Below are 22,478 nucleotides of genomic sequence, written 5' to 3' on the forward strand. Positions count from 1 at the left end.
GGCTCTATCCCATCTCCCCCCTTTCCCTTATCCCATCTCCCCCCTTTCCCTCGTCGCGATATAACCTTCGTGGTTGAAAACGACGTTAAACACCAAATAAAGAAAAGAGAAGAAGCAACAAAGGAGGCAGAGAAAGGTTCAGAGAAAGGCAGACGTTTATTTGTCTGGCGTCCGTTCTTCATTGTGCAACAGTTTTAGGCGAAAAGATGTTACAGGGGCAGGTCACTCTGCATGGTTTGCCACGGTCCCGGTTGCCATGATTCGCTTGGAGGGGTCTTTAACGTTTGTAATCCTTCCTGGGCCATCGCAATATATTTACTCAAGGTAAAGCTTTTCTTCCCTGTGAGTTAGGGTAGACAATGGGGAGGGGGGGGGGGGGGGGGAGCTTGATGCAGCTTTTACTTGCGGAGATTCTTTTTGATTCTGAAATGTAGTGAGATCCAGATATCTTTCCGGAAACGAAAGTTTTCCTACTACTTTAGTCTACTATGCAAGTGCAGACTTTCAGGAATGAATGCACATTGAGTACATCACGACCACAACGGCTGGTTACCATGGACTATTTTGACTGCAATACGATTGGACAAAGGCCATTTACACAAGTATTTGTTTTCAGCGAGGCCTATTGGCTACGCAAGTAGGGAGAGGTTTTTCCCCCTTGTACACGTACTGACGTAGCACACTGTGCCATACCCTCTTAAAAACTAAAAGGTTTAATAAAGATATAACTCCAGAGGCATGTAACTCAATGAAAAAAAAAAGTGAACATCATATGTTGAACTTAGACTAACAAGAAATTCCTTCGAGGTAGGAAAAACACCCCCGTTGGTCAAAGGGAAATAACCATTCTCACTGCACCCATTCTCACTGCCACCAACTGAGAAGGTTATTTCCCTTTGACCATGAATATGTTTCTCTATAAGTCCTTGTAGAATCTTAATCCACCAATAACTCCCTAACCGTGTGGTTGACTGGTCCCAATTTTTGTAAGGACCGTCTCAGGAATGTATAGAACCTGTTCACCAAGTTTGGTGACGATCGGTCCGTTCATTCTTGAGATCTATATGCGAACACAAACACACAAACAAACACATCGACCGAAACCTATACACACCCCTATACCGGGGGTGTAAAAACACACTCCAAGGCTATTGTGTGACACCAGCCTAAATCAGGTAAGTCAGCCACGCCCCCGGCCACATGACACTGACAGCATCGTAGTGCAACAGTACTGACACAGCTGAAAATATATATATGACTAAGTGCCAAAAGGTGCTCACAGAACAGAAGACGACTTTGTTTTACAATAAAAAATGTTTCTAAAAACGTGTGTCTGCTGAAAATTGGTGTGTGTGTGGATGAATGTGCGAAGAGATAGTGGACATAATTTCGTGTGTCTGACTTGAACGGTTTTGAAGTTATCTTTGTTTAAAGTCAAAAATAACGCCAAAACCGGCCAATCTGAAAAAGGACATCGTGATACCTCGTGTTTTGAATATGCCACAGAAAAATAACAAGAAGCACAAATGAATTGCATTTAGTTTGATTTAATGCCTGAAACATCGCTTTACAGACGAGACCAAACGTCAAATCTAAATCTCGAGAGAATTTTTTTTTTTCGATAACCGAATTTTAAGGTGTCGCACGCAAGATGTGTCGTCATCACGGCATACATTTTTCAATCGGCATACATTTTTCAATCGCAGATATTTACTAAATTTCTTTTTCAAAAACTCTGGAATTGATGTCGACACGTCAAGCGATAACGGTGTATCAAACTGCTGTCTTTCAAGTAATCCAGCAAAGACTGCAGAACTTTTGAACAGCATTTTTGAAAACGATTTGAAAATTTCGTCATATCTTGCGTGCGACAAAATGTTCGGTAATTAACGGTTATTTTCTTTTAAAAACAAAATTTACATGTACAAAGATCTACTTCATCTACGGAACCACGTGACACATTCTGTGTTCAAAATTTGTGAAGAAATCACGAACCACGAATGCGCTATCAAGTGTTGAAATTATGTCGTCAACATCTTTTCAGATCTTGCGTGCGACACCATCTTGCGTTCAACATAAAATGTCACTACCTTATCGAGTTTAATGGGTAAAACTAACTATTTGTTGTCTTAGTTTAATCTTCTTAATTAAAAGCGTAATAAAACCGAACTTCCAAGATGAATTTTTATTGAGATTAGCGAAAGAGCGGGCACGCAAGTCGACCTTAAAGTAAAAGAATGATAACACGAGCGTTTGTCGTGTTGTCTTGCGTGCAACACATTGTCCAAAAAGGAAAATGTATATTTTTCTCAGACGTTTTTTAAGTTGAAACCTTGAAACTTCACACACATTTGGGGTTTAATCGCCCCCATGCATGGTAAAAGTCTTGTTGACCCTTGTCAGATTTCAAGGTCACGGCTGGGTCACATGTGGTTCAGAAAACGGATGAAACATATTTTTTCAGAGATTTTTGAAGCTAGAACCTTCAAACTTCAAACAACGCTTTTTCGCGTGGGTAAAAAAAAAAAGGAAATTGTATTGAACTTCAATTTATATAAAACCAAAGTCTGGTTGATCTGTTTTAAGATTTAAGGTCAAATCTGTTATTTAAGGTCAAATCAAATAGAAATTTGTTGATGCTTAAATCTTTGAAACTTCCAACAGGTTTGAGGTTTGACAACTTCTGGACTTTGAAATCTGGTATGGTTGATCCTGGTAATATTAATTAGTCAAAACATCAAGATCAACAATTATAAAATAAGCACTTTCACCAATGTCAAGTGAGCAATAGCAGCAAACGTGAGTCTTATAAAGATTATCACTTTTTGTGTGACCTCAACTTGACCCCTCTGAATGCTCTCAATCATGGAAATTGACCACACTTTGATTATAACCAAACAACATCAAAACTTTGGAATGTGTGAAGTTTCAAAGGTGTTGCTTAAAAGGCGTTCGTGAAAATGACAATTGTATGTGTCTGACTTCAATGCGACCCCGCTGCGACCTTGACGTTTGATTTTATCAACCAGACTTTGATCATGTGTGAATGACTTCAAACACTATAAAACTAGTTGAAGAAATTGACAATTTTTCAAAGTTTAAGCCAGATGGCACTGCTGTGACCTTGAAATTTGACAAACATTAACCAGGCGGTCACCTTTTTTAGAAAATATCCTTAAAGGATCTTTAACCTTACTGTGACCTTGGAATTTGATGAGGTTTAATTTAACTTGCGTAGTGTGCCAAGTGTCAAGGCCCTAGCTTCAAAAACATATGAGAAAACCTCATTGAAAAATGTATATGTTTGACCTCAACGCGACCCTGCTGTGACCTTGACTTTTTCAACCAGACTTTAATCGTGTGTGAACATTATACACTAGAACTGTGTGTATTTTCAAAGCTCGTGCTATAAACGCGCTGAATAAATTGAAAATATTCCACATTTGGACCAGATGTGACCCCGCTGTGACCTTGAACTTTGACAAAGATTAACCAGCAGGTCACTTTTAATGAGGTTTTATAAAAATGCTGAAAGTATGTGAAGTATGTAAAGTCTAACTGATCTAGTATTAAAACATGTAAGACGTGACAACGACAATTTTCCAGTTTGCAAAGGAAATTTAACCTCGCTGTGACCTTGAAATTCAATGTTGTTTAATGTGATGTGCACCATACCTGGAGGTCATTATACTTTGGTTGTGTGCCAAGTTTCAAAGCCCTAGCTTTAAAAACGTGCGAGATAACCTTTATGCTATGACTCAGTGCCGTTTTGAATGATATAACGAACAAAATTATCGTTATTTGTAAAATCATTTGGGTAAATTTATCTTTTCTTTTCGTAATTGGGTTCCAGCATCTGTTGTCTTAACAAAAATCACAATATCAGTCGTGTTTGTCAACTTTTATTTTTTAGCCCCTTTGTCCGCTTTTCGTGCGCACCTTTTGGCACTTAGTCATATACATTGTAACGTCATAAAAAACCCTTGCATAGTACACATGCAAACCGGCACAGTTGGCCTTAATGGTAAGGCGTCCGCACCGTGATCGGGAGGTCGTGGGTTCGAACCCCGGCCGGGTCATACCTAAGACTTTAAAATTGGCAATCTAGTGGCTGCTCCGCCTGGCGTCTGGCATTATGGGGTTAGTGCTAGGATTGGTTGGTCCGGTGTCAGAATAATGTGACTGGGTGAGACATGAAGCCTGTGCTGCGACTTCTGTCTTGTGTGTGGCGCACGTTAAATGTCAAAGCAGCACCGCCCTGATATGGCCCTTCGTGGTCGGCTGACTTTCTCGGCTGATATACCAATATCTTCTTTGTCTATTTTTCTGGAGCTACGAAACCGAACAATGTGAAATCGTCTTCTCCGAATCGGCGAACTGCAGCTCTGTGATAACTGTATCTATACCACAATCCTTCACGCAATCTGACCTAACCTTGACCCCTGACCTGGTCTACATACCACACACGACACAAACCAGTCACCTGTTTTTACCCCCCCAAAACCCCCCACCACCTGTTTTCTTTGGATACACACTTTAACTACATACGTGCCCACGAAATGTTGATCATTGCTTCTATACTTTGAAGCTGTTGCTTGGATAATAACCAGGTAAAATTAGTATTTCGGTGTTCAGTCAAATTTTAAAGTTTCTACCACAGACATACATACATCTATATATATATACGACTTGTGTCTGTGTGTGTGTGTGTGTGTGTGTGTGTGTGTGATTGATCGCCATGCACGGCCAAAGTTCTCGATGGATCTGCTTCAAATTTGGTGGGCTTATTGACAGAGACCCCGGACACAACCTCATCGATGAGATATTTCAACACGTGCTCTCAGCGCGCAGCGCTGAACCGATTTTCGTTTTTCACTGCACGTTACTATTTTTAGATCTCCCTTCCTTCGTGCGCTGGCGTCAATCGATATTCCCGTTTGTACGTTTATATTTAGAAGGTCACTGCACGTTACTATTTTTAGATCTCCCTTCCTTCGTGCGCCGGCGTACACCCGGCAAAGCCGGGTCCCCGGCGACGGCCGGGTATTCGGCTCTACTTCTTCCCGGCGAAGCGGGTAATCATCTAGTACATACATACATACATACGCAGGCAGGCACGCACAGACAGACACAAGTTAGCATCGCATCTACAGGCTACACTCACGTGAGCCAATAATCAGAAGACTGCTAATTTCTCAAAAATAATGCACAACATATACCAACGTTCCACAAAAACTAAGCAGAAACTACAAAAGGAAAAGTGGAAAAATGAAATGGAAACATATATTTTCTGAATCTTATGTCGTCTGCTTCTTAGTTTGTTTACATCGTAAATGGAAACGCTTTTACAACCTTGACCCGGCAATGTGATTTCTGGTCTTCTTCTGATTCTGAAAAAAGACACAGCTCTATGGTGGGAATTTCTCTTTTTCCAGACGGAATTAGAACTCTCACTAAAAACTTGAAAATAAAACACATAGGGAAACTAGGGAAATTAGGCGCACCAACCAAAATGAGGATTGTTGCCTTGTAAAGGGATTTCCTCATAAACGTGAAGAAGAAGAAGACATAATTGGCCAAATATTAAAATCAGTCAAAAGGAAAACATTTTGCTTTTCATAAGTATGAAAAGCAAAATGTTTTCCTTTTAGGAATAAAAGGAAAAATTGATAGAATCTGTGAGCAAAATCTGTTTCCCAACTTTTCTGTCTGGAACTTACCTAGAGTGTGGACCTTGCAGAAAAAAAAGAAATCTGAACGCTAGAAATACATAATAGAATTCTTAAACAAGCTGTTTCGTATGAATACAAGATTACATAAAAGAACACAAACATACCTAAACACAATGAGTTCTGTTTATCCTACATAATGTACTTGCAAGTCTTTTGCTGCGAAAGTCCCTTGCAGTCGAAGCGTCCAAATTGAAGACGCTTCAAATGGAACCTCGATCTCTTTGAAAGCCTCGTGTTATGTTCAACGTCAAAGCAATGAGACATCACCCAAGAAAGCATAGCGTGACATGTACATTCTGAAAATTGTTCCAGAACACAAAAAACAACGAGCTCAAAAGTGTTCCAAGAATGACGTTTGTCTCGGTGACTTGGCATCACTAACAGTGGAAAATCAGGTCCCTGCCAGACACGACCTATTTACATGTACTGTGGATTACGATATTATTATGACTTGAGTGGTATCTCACATGTATGCGATAAATGCGAACCTTTTTCATTACATTTAGTCAAGTTTTCACTAAAAGTTTTCAGATAGACCAGGAATAGTGACGAGGGGGTGGGTGTATATGTGTGTGTGCATGTGTGAGAGCAATTCCAGGTATTAAGTGTCTTTTACTTTCAAGTTAACAGATGGACTAAATGTTTTGATATCACTTGACGTGACTTGTTTTTTCTTCTTCTACAGAACGACGTGAACAGTTGGGGACCATCAAGGCCTTGACCAGTGAACAGTCAGGTACATGCAGAAGCTTCTCACTGCAGCATGGAGGAAGGAGACACAACAATTCTGTCTGACGTCAAGATAGAGATTGATGTCGCGGAAGAGACACCGCAGTGTTGGCACATGACTGAACCACAGCAATACGGTATGGCTAACAAAACGTATCAGACACAAACATGAATAAATGCAACATTTTCAAAACTCTGCTGATGTCAGGTAACACGCTGCTTACTGCTAGCTTTTGTCACCGTTACGGACATTTTTCTGGCTATGGTATCGATCTGTGTGAACAAAACCACCGAGTTATTTATAGCTGTCTTGAGATTTTGGGCCCTACTGCCTCATTTCTCTGCAAATTTACCAGCAAATTTGGGTCTTGTTTTTGTGCATTTTATAAATCAGTCTAGACTCGTTTAAATATGAATAGATTACTACACCAATAATTTACACCAGGAATAACACTGTTGACTATGAGAGACAGATAAAGATGAATACACTGAAAGAATAAAACCCCTTGTAAACGATTAGGTTCGCTATCATAAATCTGACTAGGGTTTCAAATGGGATAAGTCCATCCTTTTACTTTGACAAATACCAGGAATCAACTGTCCGGGTGATTTCTGTGCAGAGTTAGACTTTGTATGAATTAATTTAAAAAAAACGCACAAATGTAAATCTGCAAAATTCATTCTCTCTCTCCCCCCCCCCCCCTGAAAAAAAGCTCCAAGAAGCTGCAAGGATGTTGATAATTGGTATGTGTTCATTTCGAGAGCTGATTTACCCTATGTTAAAGCCTTGGCATATGTAATTTAGTGAGCATAACTTTGTGTGTGTGAAAAGCTGTGCCTTTAAGCTTGTGTAGACGTCTCAATAGTTCAAAACACCTGTGTTGGCAATGACAGCACAAGACAGGCAGTACAGCACATATGAGAGCAAACCCACCTGGATTTTCCTTGAAGCCTTGAAAAGGCAAACCTTTTCTTTATTTCAAGTAGTCCTTTTGAAGAAATAATTAACAGGAAGGAAATGGGGACTTACTTAAATGCAAACCAAATTAGGTATACTTTTGACAACTTTTTTTGTTCTTTATCATGTATTGAAATATATGAAGATCCCAAGATACTTGTTTAAAAAGATGTGTTTTCAGGCAATCTGCAAACAGAAAATACATTAAATACTGTAGACAAGAATCATAAATGATTATGATCATAGCCTTTATGGATTTGTTTCGCTTTTTTTTTCAGTGACAGGCAGGGATGTTGTTGCCACAGTGAACACTGCTACCATGCCGACAGTGCGGACATTGGACGGACTAGCTGTAGTCAACAGGCACAGTGATAACTGGCTGAAACAAGAGATACAGACACCTGAAACACAGACTGCAGACAGCACAAACATTTATACGTGGCTGAAACAAGAAATACAGACACCAGAAACACAGACTGCAATCAACACTGACAGTTATTCCTGTCTGAAACTAGTTATCAAGACGCCAAAAACACAGACTGCAATCAACACTCACAGTAATACCTGGCTGAAACAAGAGACACAGACACCAGAAACACACAATGTGTGTGAAGAAGAAATAAGCGAAACACATGAAACAGTTCCAGTTCCTATGTCTGAGGCCACATCCCTGTTTTCAGGTGACAAGAAGCAGCATGTTACAGTAACATGCACTGGTGAGAAACCATGTGGATGTACCCAGTGTGAGGCAATGTCCATCCAACCTTTGGAACAACACATGTCACAACACACAGAAAAACAAGCATATGTAGTAAAAAAACACAAAAAGCATAATGGAAAGAATCAACTGTCATGTAGTGAGTATGATAAGTATATTAATATAGTAGTGAAAAAGTATGCTTGTACTGAGTGTGATGCGAGGTTGAGATCGCCTTATGATTTGAAGCTACACATGGCAAAACATAAAGGAGAGAAAAAGCATGCATGCACAGAGTGTGGTGCCAGGTTCCCACGATCGAGTGAGTTGAAGCGACACGTATTAACACATACAGGAGAAAAAAAGCATGTGTGCCCAGAGTGTGGTGATAGGTTCTCACAGTCTTGTCATTTGAAGCAACACATGTTGACACATAAAGGAGAGAAAAAGCATGCATGCACAGAGTGTGGTGCCAGGTTCTTGCGAGCTGGTAATTTGAGGCAACACATGGTCACACATACAGGAGAGAAAAAACATGTTTGCACAGTGTGTGATGCTAGGTTCTCACTTCCTTGTCATTTGAAACTACACATGTTGACACATACAGGAGAGAAAAGTCATGCATGCACAGAGTGTGATTCCAGGTTCTTGCGGTCTGGTTATTTGAAGAAACATATGTTAACACATACAAGAGAGAGAAATCATGCATGCCCAGAGTGTGGTTTCAAATTCTTGCGGTCTGGTGATTTGAAGCAACACATGTTGACACATACGGGAAAGAGAAATCATGCATGCCCAGAGTGTGGTTTGAAATTCTTGCGGTCTGGTGATTTGAAGGAACATATGTTAACACATACAGGAGAAAAAAGTCATGCATGCACAGAGTGTGATTCCAGGTTCTTGCGAGCTGGTAGTTTAAAGAGACATGTGTTAACGCATACAGGAGAAAAAAAGCATGCATGCGCCAAGTGCGGTGCCAGATTCTCAAAGTTTCGTTATTTGAAGCAACACATGTTGACACATGCAGGAGACAAACAGAATGCATGTCCAGAGTGTGGTTTCAAGTTCTTGCGGTCTGGTGATTTGAAGAAACATATGTTAACACATACAGGAGAGATAAGTCATACATGCATTGAGAGTAATTCAAATTCATCCGGTTTGGTAACATGAAATTTGTCGACGCCTTCAGAATCTGATGCGTCCATGGGCCGGGTTCAAGACTAAGCGGGACCCATCTGTAAACAAGAACTGAGCCCACCGGTGATGATTACCACCTCACATGATGAGTGCACCAGGCTCAATGGTTATCAGTCAGTGTTGTTCTTGTGGACTTGACATCTTTAACAGAAGTTGAAGACGTGCAAGCAGTTTAATGATTTACACAATTGTTGGTGGAAGGTCGTGGAATAGGTGCAAAAATTGTTGTCCTCACTTTGTCTCGTACCTTCAATGTCCATGCACTGATACACAGTCAGAAAGCTCACTTGTGCACTTTAGTATAAGTTCTCCTGCAACCAACCAAGCAAGTGAAGTCACCGCAACACACTAATTCGAGACAGTCAAACGCGTTTTTCCTAACATTGATAACTTTTGCTTGCGGCTTCGTGGCAGGCGGAAGGAAAAAATCAGCCAGATAAGTTTTTGTTATGGTTTGTCTGTGCACTTAAAAAACCGTTGGGTCGATATATTTGTGAATGTATTGTTTTGTCAATAACAAACGTTCCAACAACCCACCTTTCTTGTTTTTTTATCCATAATATTGATAGTTTAATTGATAGCTATAGGTTGTTTTTGTTGATCATATGGAGTTTTTGTGTTTTTCTTTCCCTGAATTCAGAGACTGAAATAGAGAGGTGAGGGCGCTGTGACGATTTTCTGACTTCTGAGTTTGACTTTTCTGCCCTTCTTCTAACGTCTCCCAAATAAACACACAATTACTCTACACTCTGAATCATACACACTTTCAGTGAAGGCAGCATGATCAATGGGTTAGGTGATAAGCTTTATTTTATGATAAATTGATAAATATAAACTGATTATACTCTACTCAGTATCTTTTGCTGGAGGCATAGGCTACAGCACGTGTTAGGTTTACAGTCTCTTGTGAATGACACACACACACACGCATACACACACACATTCATGGCACACACTCTCTCTCCCTCCCCAGTCTCTCTCTCTCCCTCCCCAGTCAGTCTCTCTCACTCTCTCTCTTTCTATCTCTGTCTCTGTTTCTCTCTCTCCCTCCCCAGTCTCTCTCTCTCCCTCCCCAGTCAGTCTCTCTCTCCCTCCCCAGTCAGTCTCTCTCTTTCTATCTCTGTCTCTCTGTTTCTGTTGAAAACGACGTTAAACACCAAATAAAGAAAGAAAGAAAGTCTCTGTTTCTCTCTCTCTCTCTCTCTCTCTCTCTCTCTCTCTCTCTCTCTCTCTCTCTCTCTCTCTCTCTCTCTCTCTCTCTCTCTCTCTCTCTTTCTCTCTTTAACGTGAAAACGAGCAGCCGGACCGAAAAAGCAAGCCGGCAACAAACGAACTAAAAAATAAATGAGAAGTTAAACAAACAAGCATTCAAGCACACTTAAGGAAACAAACAACAATCACTATAGTTTATACTGACTGTAGACAAAATGAACATGGTCAATAATATTTACCGACACTTAACACAATTCCTAGATAAAACCGACTCTCTCCGGCTTAAACATTGAAATGGTCTTACTGTCCTTCAGTAAAGACCGTTATTCAGTCAATGGGAAAAGTGAAGTCGACTTCGCGAAGTACATTCTACCAAGCTTGCTCTGCGAAGCTTTTTCATTGGATTTTCTATTTAAATGGGGTTTTTTTTTTCTAAAGACTCAATGACGTCTTTGCTAAGTCGAGTCAAGTACAGTCCTACTTTCGCAGACTTTCACATTGACAATCTCTCTCTCTCTCTCTCTCTCTCTCTCTCTCTCTCTCTCTCTCTCTCTCTCTCTCTCTCTCTCTCTCTCTCTCTCTCTCTCTCCGTCTTGTCATTGTCTCTCTCTCTCCCTTTCTCTGTGTTACTTTCAGTCTGGGCGGGGATGTAGCTCAGTCGGTAGCGTGCTGGATTTGTATCCATGCAGTTGGCCGCTGTCAGCGTGAGTTCGTCCCCATGTTCAGCGAGAGATTTATTTCTCAGAGTTAACTCTCTGTGCAGACTCTCCTCGGTGTCTGAACACCCCTGTGTGTACACTCAAGCACAAGACCAAGTGCGCACGAAAAAGATCCTGTAATCCATCTCAGAGTTCGGTGGGTTATAGAAACACGAAAATACCCAGCATGCTTCCTCCGAAAGCGGCGTATGGCTGCCTAAATGGCGGGGTAAAAACGGTCATAATACATGTAAAAGCGGGGGAGTTTCAGCCCATGAACGAACAAACAAACTTTCAGTCTCTCTCCCACACCTCTCTCTATTTGTCTCTCTCAGTCTTTGTCTGTCTCTTCTTTGCAATGAAAACCACTGGGTCTGTTCAATGTCTGTGTGAGTGGATCTTGATCTTGATCTTGATCTTGATGGATTACGCTGCTGGGTACCAGAAGACTGGCGTAAATGCAGCGGGGGAGAGTGCGGCAGCCTAATGGTGGTGTACGGCTGCTAGCTTGGCTTTAAAGATGCCAATGCTTTTGGAGGTTACAGTATTGTCCTCGAGTAGATTCCAGTCTTGTGCCGTCTTCACAAAAAAGGAGTTCCTAAACTGATCAGTGCGGCCTTGGGGCACTGAATAGGGTCTAGAATTGTTTCTTGAATACTGTGAGACGATGTTGGATGTGTGATGGTCAGAGTGTCTCACTGGCCTGATTTTACGGCCTTGCTTCTGCTCAGTTAAGAACTGGTGTGATGGTAGTGCCGGTACCAGCCCCTCAACCACCCTATAGAAGAACGTCAGACGGAGTTGTTTCACACTTCTGTCCTGTGTATGAAAGTGACCATATAAAGCCAATCTCTCGTACTCTTTCAATTCATTATTTGTTTGGCGTAAATTTCCTTTCCTTTGGTAGTTTTGTGCGAAAAGACGCTAAAGGGGAAATCACTGTCACAGATTTGCATAATTGGGTCAACCACATCGACGACTGGTGGGATGAAATGAGAAACTGACAATTTTGTACAGAGAAGGCAGACAGGAATCACAGTTAACAGCCGACGAATGACAAGTCGAAGAAATAGTAAAGGATTATCAACTACGCTGTCACAACGTACTCAAGGTAAAGCGTGCTGATTAGATTCTAAATGTAAAGGTCTACGCTGTGAACGGGGGGGTTGTGAGCAAGATGGCGGCTTGCCAAGAAGTGATGAACGCCGAGGAAGACTTATCAGTTGTGACGGTTGAGCACGGGGGCTCAGATATTGATGCCCATTTCTCACAAAGTTGCTGACTTTAGCGTTGTAAATATATAGCTCACAATCCACTGCACTTTATGCCTCCAGTTCTACAGCACCTGCTGGATTGGTACCTGTGGATTTTATCATTTACAATACAACTTACAAGGCTAAAGTTCAACATTACCAGTTGTAGAAGCATAGGGTTTGTATCAAACTCAAAGGACTGCCGTTACAACAATATCAGGTGTTCCCCTGACACCAATCCCTCGCGTCTCTTTCACAGAAGAATGGTTTGCAGCTAGGCTCTCTCTGAGTGAATTTGAATCAGTTTGATGGCTAGCTACGCAAGATATGGCCATGGCTCAGATTTGGTGTCGAAAATTGTGACACAAAGTGATTTACTGAAAATATGACTTGCATAGGGCATAGCTCAATGAGACAAAAATAACAATTCAAACAATACAAGTTTCAGAGAAGTCGGACTCGAATCGGGCATATTATTATTAGTGCACAAAAGAGTGCACATGTTCATAACACTTAGACTTACAGTTACACCATGTCATTGTCACAAAATTAAAGTGCTGATTTAGAGAAAACAGATGACACAGCATGAAAAATAAAAGTTGTACTGGGTAAGAAACCCTCAAACGACACAGCCTGTATAGTACTGGAACAAAGTTCAAGACACAAACTTAGAGATTATGAAGTCTAGTTATGCTGTGACACCTTACAACAATGTGAGGGTACTCAGATAATCAAGACTAAAACTCAATGTTCTTCTGAGCAAATAAAAAGGGAATTGCAACAAAGCAAGCCACAAATGAGACTGTGCCAAAAGGTGACGTTTTCATGTCAGTATGTCCCAAATGACATCACCAGTACATTTTTCATTCTATCTAATCTGTTTTCGTTCTATTTTTTCTAATAACATGCGTTAACAATTGATTGCCAACTGGAATGGAAGAGCACAAAAAGTGTAACTTGATATGTAGTTTCTCTAGAGGGAAAAACATCTTCCACTTTCATGTCAGTGTGTCCCATGCAACATACATTTGCCAAACAGCTATGTGCAAGTAGATTATTTGTTAGTGGTATAGAAAATACTGATCAACAATTAAAGTCAGTTTTCACATTCATTTTCTACCTATTTCTTATTTGTTTATTCTGTTGGCAATGGTGAAATGTCAGCAATCGTGTGTCATTCGGGACAGTAGACATGACACCTGACCTTTTGGCACAGTCTCAAATCTAAGTAAAAAAATGTCTGATGGGTACCACATGCAAATCTAGGTACAAAAGACTCATTAAGCCAGATGTAACGAACGTTGTGAATTTTTAACCACAAAAACAGGAAAAACTGACAAAAACCGGACATCAGATAGTGAGTTAACTTAAATATTAAGTCAACCGACAGAAATAATCATGTCGTCAACAACCAGTCAAAATTCAAGTGAAAAACTTTAAACACAGGCCGAAAAATAAGTTATTACCTTTTTTACATTTAGTTAACAGATGGACTAAATGTTTTGATATCACTTGACGTGACTTGTTTTTATATTTAGTCAAGTTTTGACTAAATATTTTAACGTAGAGGGGGGAATCGAGACGAGGGTCGTGGTGTATGTGTGTGTGTGTGTGTGTGTGTGTGTGTGTGTCTGTCTGTGTGTGTGTGTAGAGCGATTCAGACCAAACTACTGGACCGATCTTTATGAAATTTGACATGAGAGTTCCTGGGTATGAAATCCCCGAACGTTTTTTTCATTTTTTTGATAAATGTCTTTCATGACGTCATATCCGGCTGTTCGTGAAAGTTGAGGCGGCACTGTCACGCCCTCATTTTTCAACCAAATTGGTTCAAATTTTGGTCAAGTAATCTTCGACGAAGCCCGGGGTTCGGTATTGCATTTCAGCTTGGTGGCTTAAAAATTAATTAATGACTTTGGTCATTAAAAATCGGAAAATTGTAAAAAAAAATAAAAATTTATCAAACGATCCAAATTTACGTTTATCTTATTCTCCATCATTTGCTGATTCCAAAAACATATAAATATGTTATATTCGGATTAAAAACAAGCTCTGAAAATTAAATATATAAAAATTATTATCAAAATTAAATTGTCCAAATCAATTTAAAAACACTTTCATCTTATTCCTTGTCGGTTCCTGATTCCAAAAACATATAGATATGATATGTTTGGATTAAAAACACGCTCAGAAAGTTAAAACAAAGAGAGGTACAGAAAAGCGTGCTATCCTTCTTAGCGCAACTACTACCCCGCTCTTCTTGTCAATTTCACTGCCTTTGCCATGAGCGGTGGACTGACGATGATACGAGTATACGGTCTTGCTGAAAAATGCCATTGCGTTCAGTTTCATTCTGTGAGTTCGACAGCTACTTGACTAAATATTGTATTTTCGCCTTACGCGACTTGTTTCTTCTTCTACAGAACGACGTGAACAGTTGGGGACCATCAAGGCCTTGACCAGTGAACAGTCAGGTACATGCAGAAGCTTCTCACTGCAGCATGGAGGAAGGAGACACAACAATTCTGTCTGACGTCAAGATAGAGATTGATGTCGCGGAAGAGACACCGCAGTGTTGGCACATGACTGAACCACAGCAATACGGTATGGCTAACAAAACGTATCAGACACAAACATGAATAAATGCAACATTTTCAAAACTCTGCTGATGTCACGTAACACGCTGCTTACTGCTAGCTTTTGTCACCGTTACGGACATTTTTCTGGCTATGGTATCGATCTGTGTGAACAAAACCACCGAGTTATTTATAGCTGTCTTGAGCTTTTGGGCCCTACTGCCTCATTTCTCTGCAAATTTACCAGCAAATTTGGGTCTTGTTTTTGTGCATTTTATAAATCAGTCTAGACTCGTTTAAATATGAATAGAATACTACACCAGATACATACCTTTGCAATAATTTACATCAGGAATAACACTGATGACTATGAGAGACAGATAAAGATGAATACACTGAAAGAATAAAACCCCTTGTAAACGATTAGGTTCGCTATTATAAATCTGACTAGGGTTTCAAATGGGATAAGTCCATCCTTTTACTTTGACAAATACCAGGAATCAACTGTCCGTGTGATTTCTGTGTAGAGTTAGACTTTGTATGAATTAATTTAAAAAAAACAAAAAAACGCACAAATGTAAATCTGCAAAATTCATTCTCTCCCCCCCCCTGAAAAAAAGCTCCAAGAAGCTGCAAGGATGTTGATAATTGGTATGTGTTCATTTCGAGAGCTGATTTACCCTATGTTAAAGCCTTGGCATATGTAATTTAGTGAGCATAACTTTTTGTGTGTGAAAAGCTGTGCCTTGAAGCTTGTGTAGACGTCTCAATAGTTCAAAACACCTGTGTTGGCAATGACAGCAGGGGTGGCACAAGACAGGCAGTACAGCACATATGAGAGCAAACCCACCTGGATTTTCCTTGAAGCCTTGAAAAGGCAAACCTTTTCTTTATTTCAAGTAGTCCTTATGAAGAAATAATTAACAGGAAGGAAGTGGGGACTTACTTAAATGCAAACCAAAGTAGGTATACTTTTGACAACTTTTTGTGTTCTTTATCATGTATTGAAATATATGAAGATCCCAAGATACTTGTTTAAAAAGATGTGTTTTCAGGCAAGCTGCAAACAGAAAATACATTAAATACTGTAGACAAGAATCATAAATGATTATGATCATAGCCTTTATGGATTTGTTTCGCTTTTTTTTTCAGCGACAGGCAGGGATGTTGTTGCCACAGTGAACACTGCTACCATGCCGACAGTGCGGACATTGGACGGACTAGCTGTAGTCAACAGGCACAGTGATAACTGGCTGAAACAAGAGATACAGACACCTGAAACACAGACTGCAGACAGCACAAACATTTATACGTGGCTGAAACAAGAAATACAGACACCAGACCCACAGACTGCAATCAACACTGACAGTTATACCTGTCTGAAACAAGATATAAAGACGCCAAAAACACAGACTGCAATCAACACTGACAGTTATACCTGTCTGAAACTAGATATAAAGATGCCAAAAACACAGACTGCAATCAACACTCACAGTGAAACCTGGCTGAAACAAGAGACACAGACACCAGAAACACACAATGCGTGTGAAGAAGAAATAAGCGAAACACATGAAACAGTTCCAGTTCCAATGTCTGAGGCCACATCCCTGTTTTCAGGTGACAAGAAGCAGCATGTGACAGTAACATGCACTGGTGAGAAACCATGTGGATGTACCCAGTGTGAGGCAATGTCCATCCAACCTTTGGAACAACACATGTCACAACACACAGAAGAACAAGCATATGTAGTAAAGAAACACAAAAAGCATAATGGAAAGAATCAACTGTCATGTAGTGAGTATGATATGTATATAGTAGTGAAAAAATATGCTTGTACTGAGTGTGATGCTAGGTTGAGATCGTCTTATGATTTGAAGCTACACATGTCAAAACATAAAGGAGAGAAAAAGCATGCATGCACAGAGTGTGGTGCCAGGTTCCCACGATCGAGTGAGTTGAAGCGACACGTATTAACACATACAGGAGAAAAAAAGCATGTGTGCCCAGAGTGTGGTGATAGGTTCTCACAGTCTTGTCATTTGAAGCAACACATGTTCACACATACAGGAGAGAAAAAACATGTTTGCACAGTGTGTGATGCTAGGTTCTCACTTCCTTGTCATTTGAAACTACACATGTTGACACATACAGGAGAGAAAAGTCATGCATGCACAGAGTGTGATTCCAGGTTCTTGCGGTCTAGTTATTTGAAGAAACATATGTTAACACATACAGAACTAAAAAAGCATTCATGCGCCGAGTGCAGTGCCAGGTTCTCACAGTTAAGTCATTTGAAGCAACACACGTTGACACATACAGGAGAGAGAAATCATGCATGCCCAGAGTGTGGTTTCAAATTCTTGCGGTCTGGAGATTTGAAGGAACATATGTTAACACATACAGGAGAAAAAAGTCATGCATGCACAGAGTGTGATTCCAGGTTCTTGCGAGCTGGTAATTTAAAGAGACACGTGTTAACGCATACAGGAGAAAAAAAGCATGCATGCGCCAAGTGCGGTGCCAGATTCTCAAAGTTTCATTATTTGAAGCAACACATGTTGACACATGCAGGAGACAAACAGAATGCATGTCCAGAGTGTGGTTTCAAGTTCTTGCGGTCTGGTGATTTAAAGAAACATATGTTAACACATACAGGAGAGATAAGTCATACATGCATTGAGAGTAATTCAAATTCGTCCGGTTTGGTAACGTGAAATTTGTCGACGCCTTCAGACTCTTATGCGTCCATGGGCCGGGTCCAAGACTAAGCGGGACCCATCTGTAAACAAGAACTGAGCCCACCGGTGATGATTACCACCTCACATGATGAGTGCACCAGGCTCAATGGTTATCAGTCAGTGTTGTTCTTGTGGACTTGACATCTTTAACAGAAGTTGAAGACGTGCAAGCAGTTTAATGATTTACACAATTGTTGGTGGAAAGTCGTGGAATGGGTGCAAAAATTGTTGTCCTCACTTTGTCTCGTACCTTCAATGTCCATGCACTGATACACAGTCAGAAAGCTCACTTGTGCACTTTAGTATAAGTTCTCCTGCAACCAGCCAAACAAGTGAAGTCCGAAGTGCAACACACTAATTCGAGACAGTCAAACGCGTTTTTCCTAACATTGATAACTTTTGCTTGCGGCTTCGTGGCAGGCGGAAGTAAAAATCAGCCAGATAAGTTTTTGTTATTGTTTGTCTGTGCACTTAAAAGACCGTTGGGTCGATATATTTGTGAATGTATTGTTTTGTCAATAACAAACGTTCCAACAACCTACCTTTCTTGTTTTTTTTATTCATAACATTGATAGTTTAATCAATAGCTATAGGTTGTTTTTGTTGATCATATGGAGTTTTTGTGTTTTTCTTTCCCTGAATTCAGAGACTGAAATAGAGAGGTGAGGGCGCTGTGACGATTTTCTGACTTCTGAGTTTGACTTTTCTGCCCTTCTTCTAACGTCTCCCAAATAAACACACAATTACTCTACACTCTGAATCATACACACTTTCAGTGAAGGCAGCATGATCAATGAGTGATAAGCTTTATTTTATGATAAATTGATAAATATAAACTGATTATACTCTACTCAGTATCTTTTGCTGAAGGCATAGGCTACAGCACATGCTAGGTTCACAGTCTCTTGTGAATGACACACACACACACACACGCATACACACACACACATGGCACACACTCTCTCTCCCTCCCCAGTCTCTCTCTCTCCCTCCCCAGTCTCTCTCTCTCTCCCCAGTCAGTCTCTCTCTCTCTCTCTCTCTCTCTCTCTCTCTCTCTCTCTCTCTCTCTCTCTCTCTCTCTCTCTCTCTCTTTCTATCTCTGTCTCTGTTTCTCTCTCGAGTTTCTTCGTGTACACCACATTGGGGTGTGCATGTTAAAGATCCCACGATTGACAAAAGGGTCTTTCCTGGCAAAATTGTATAGGCATAGATAAAAATGTCCACCAAAATACCCGTGTGACTTGGAATAATAGGCCGTGAAAAGTAGGATATGCGCCGAAATGGCTGCGATCTGCTGGCCGATGTGAATGCGTAATGTATTGTGTAAAAAAATTCCATCTCACACGACATAAATAAATCCCTGCGCCTTGAATATGTGCACGATATAAATTGCATAAAATTAAAATAAAATAAAATAAATAAATCCCTGCGTTTAGAACTGTACCCACGGAATACGCGCGATATAAGCCTCATATTGATTGATTGATTGATCTCCCTCTCTCTCTCTCTCTCTCTCTCTCTCTCTCTCTCTCTCTCTCTTTAACTTGAAAACGAGCAGCCGGACCGAAAAAGCAAGCCGGCAACAAACGAACTAAAAAATGAATGAGAAGTTAAACAAACAAGCATTCAAGCACACTTAAAGGCAGAGTAAGCCTCCCGTAAACCATCACAGATACGGTCAGGCTTTTACACACAGTACAAACACCCTTTCATTTAAACACTCACCAATTGAGAACATCCTAGGTGCCCTCCGTAAAGAGCGAACAATTTTCAAAGAATTTATTTTTGCGTGGTTTATCTTACCCCTGAGCCATCGTGAACCCGTGTGATCCAGTTTTCCCTTTTCACAATGCAGTCGTCATAGTTAGTCATTTGAATGCGACTCGACGTGAGCTTATCTACAATAGCACGTTTTTTTATGCACGAAACAACGGCTGTGGTTCACAAGAACTCTATCGATGGCTTGTGACTGTTGAGAGGAACGGCGATTTGCACTGAGTAAACCGGCCGTCGTCTGCTACGACCCTTGCGTGACCCTGCTTCCGGGCTTTTCTTTTTTTAAACTTTCACAACTTCGAATTGTTCTGATCTTGTCTTGATGAAAAACGAATTCTTTTATGATTAAAGAATGTTTGTGTAACAAGCTGTCAATTTATTATTTAGATTTTAAAAGTTAGGTCTAGCGCAAAAACGAGGCGCCGTTGTTGTTAACGGAACAAGTCTACGAAAATAAATTCTTGGAAAATGTCTCACGCTCGACAGAAAGCAGCCAGGATGTTCCCGTTCGGTGAGCGTTCAAATGGAAGTATGCTTGTACTGTATTTAGACGCTCGGGGAGCTCTGTGATGGTTTACGGGAGGCTTACTGTGCCTTTAAGGAAGCAAACAACAATCACTATAGTTTATACTGACAAAATGAACATGGTCAATAATTTACCGACACTTAACACAATTCCTTGATAAAACCGACTCTCTCCGGCTTAAACATTGAAATGGTCTTACTGTACTTCAGTAAAGCTATATATAGACCTCAGTCAATGGGAAAAGTGAAGTCGACTTCGCGAAGTACATTCTACCAAGCTTGCACCGCGAAGCTTTTTCATTGGATTTTCTATTTAAATGGGTGTTTTTTTTCTAAAGACTCAATGACGTCTTTGCTAAGTCGAGTCAAGTACGGTCCTACTTTCGCAGACTTTCACATTGACAATCTCTCTCTCTCTCTCTCTCTGAAGAGACATTAAACCCCAAAAACCAACCAAAACCAATCTCTCTCTCTCTCTCTCTCTCTCTCTCTCTCTCTCTCTCTCTCTCTCTCTCTCTCATTGTCATTGTCTCTCTCTCTCCCTTTCTCTGTGTTACTTTCAGTCTCTCTCCCGCCCCCAGGCCTCTCTCTATTTGTCTCTCTCAGTCTCTGTCTGTCTCTTCTTTGCAATGAAAACCACTGGGTCTGTTCAATGTCTGTGTGAGTGGATGTGTTTCACACTTCTGTCCTGTGTATGAAAGTGACCATATAAAGCCAATCTCTCATACTCTTTCAATACATTATTTTTTGGGCTTAAATTTCCTTTTCTTCGGTAGTTTTGTGCGAAAAGACGCTAAAGGGGAAATCACTGTCACAGGTTTGCATAATTGGGTCAACCACATCGACGACTGGTAGAATGAAATGAGAAACTGACATTTTTGTACAGAGAAGGCAGACAGGAATCACAGTTAACAGCCGACGAATAACAAGTCGAAGAAATAGTAAAAGATTATCAACTGCGCCGTCACAACGTACTCAAGGTAAAGCGTGCTGATTAAAGTTCTCCGCTGTGATCAGGGGGGAGAGGGGGGGTGTGAGCAAGATGGCGGCTTTGCCAAAAAGTGATGAACGCTGAGAAAGACTTTGTAGTTGTGGTGGTTGAGTCCGAGGGCTCAGCAGATATTGATGCCCCTTTCTCACAAAGTTACAGAATTTAGCGTTGTAAATACATAGCTCACAATCCACTGCACTTTAAGCCTCCAGTTCTACAGCACCTGCTGGATTGGTACCTGTGAATTTACAAGGCTAAAGTTCAACATTACCAGTTGTAGAAGCATAGGGCTTGACTCAAACTCAAAGGACTGCCGTTACAACAATATCAGGTTTTCGCCTGACACCAATCCCTCACGTCTTTTTCATACAAGAATGGCTTGCAGCTAGCCTCTCTCTAAGTGAATTTGAAACAGTTTAATGGCTAGCTACGCAAGATATATTATATTATATACAGAAGTTCTCTCTGGAGAGCGACATTTTTACAAGCCTCCGTGCAAACATATGAAAATGGCGGCCCGAGGTTTTCCGGAAAATCACAGAACATCCCGAAGACGTGAATGCCGCTTCTGTTCTCATATATATTCTGTGGCTAGCTAGGACGCCAACCAGCCTTGTACATCTCTCATAAACTCCATACTGACTATCCCCTTCCCCCACCCTCCCCTCCCAAGTACTGCTGTTCGAACCATTCATGAAGATTGTGATGTGGGAAATTTCATTTTAATTTAGAAACTAGCTTCATTGCACTCTCATCCTTGGGATGAACCACAAATATTGACCAGATTTTCCTTCAGTACACAGAAACGTGCGTGCTTTTCTCATTTTAATTTAAACAAAAGTGCATCCTTTATTTCAATGGGATCGAGCATAAAAGTTTTGAGTTTATTTTGCCTACTTGCTACCTTGCATCCATAGCAGTGTTTACATCTGATTATAAACCGGAAGCAATAAGAATGCGAAAACTGGTTTCAGGCAAAACCTCCATTTGGTTATATAATAATATGGGAGATTTATATAGCGCTTTACATTCTCTAAGCGTTTTACAAATTACAATGACAAACATACATATACATACAAAGCAAAGCAGAAAAGCATGTGCAGCAGCATTCAGCACACAAGTGAACAACGAAGCACTTCATCAATACAAGCTGCAAGCATACTAACACAGGCAAAACATTCAAACATTCAAACACCTGATTCAAAAATGCACCATGTTGAAATAAAATTAATCAAAATACTGTGTGAAGAAGTGTGTTTTAAGGTTTGATTTGAAGGAACAGAATGTTTGGCAGTGTCGGATAGAGTAAGGGAGAGAGTTCCACGCAACGGCAGCAGAGTGGGAGAAGGCTCTCTGGCCGTGCTGTTTGCGACTGAAAGAAGATAGACGGAATATT

At 40.6% G+C, this 22,478-nt stretch overlaps 2 protein-coding genes across 4 annotated transcripts in view; both read left to right on the top strand.

Moving 5' to 3' along the window:
• The first annotated feature begins 236 nt into the window (after window positions 1-236).
• Window positions 237-18,332, top strand: LOC138949371 (gastrula zinc finger protein XlCGF57.1-like). Of its 3 annotated transcripts, none has more exons than XR_011450256.1 (5): window positions 237-324; window positions 6,418-6,598; window positions 7,698-8,276; window positions 14,900-15,080; window positions 16,205-18,332. XR_011450256.1 is itself a non-coding variant. In XM_070321188.1 (3 exons), the coding sequence occupies exons 2-3, from the start codon at window positions 6,496-6,498 to the stop codon at window positions 9,284-9,286; spliced, it is 1,692 nt and encodes a 563-aa protein (XP_070177289.1). In that variant the 5' UTR covers window positions 237-324; window positions 6,418-6,495; the 3' UTR covers window positions 9,287-9,847. The 3 variants fall into 3 exon arrangements, 1 of the variants encoding a protein (XP_070177289.1); XR_011450257.1 differs by having other exon boundaries at window positions 7,698-8,135; XM_070321188.1 differs by lacking the exons at window positions 14,900-15,080; window positions 16,205-18,332 and having other exon boundaries at window positions 7,698-9,847.
• A 2,357-nt stretch (window positions 18,333-20,689) lies between these two features.
• The window catches only part of LOC138949373 (zinc finger protein 665-like), a 29,784-nt gene continuing 27,995 nt past the window's right edge, over window positions 20,690-22,478 (top strand). Inside the window, exon 1 of the mRNA XM_070321189.1 lies at window positions 20,690-21,071. The gene's annotated coding sequence lies outside the window, so the exon portion shown is untranslated. The remainder of the gene's footprint in view (window positions 21,072-22,478) is intronic.

This window comes from Littorina saxatilis, linkage group LG15 (genome assembly GCF_037325665.1).
Source record: "Littorina saxatilis isolate snail1 linkage group LG15, US_GU_Lsax_2.0, whole genome shotgun sequence".
NCBI lineage: Eukaryota > Metazoa > Mollusca > Gastropoda > Littorinimorpha > Littorinidae > Littorina > Littorina saxatilis.

Excerpts from the sequence above, each read along its gene's own strand:
- LOC138949371 (XM_070321188.1), top strand. The coding sequence starts at position 6,496 with ATGGAGGAAGGAGACACAACAATTCTGTCTGACGTCAAGATAGAGATT. Across the intron at positions 6,599-7,697 it reads GACTGAACCACAGCAATACG|TGACAGGCAGGGATGTTGTT; the intron begins GTATGGCTAACA and ends TTTTTTTTTCAG.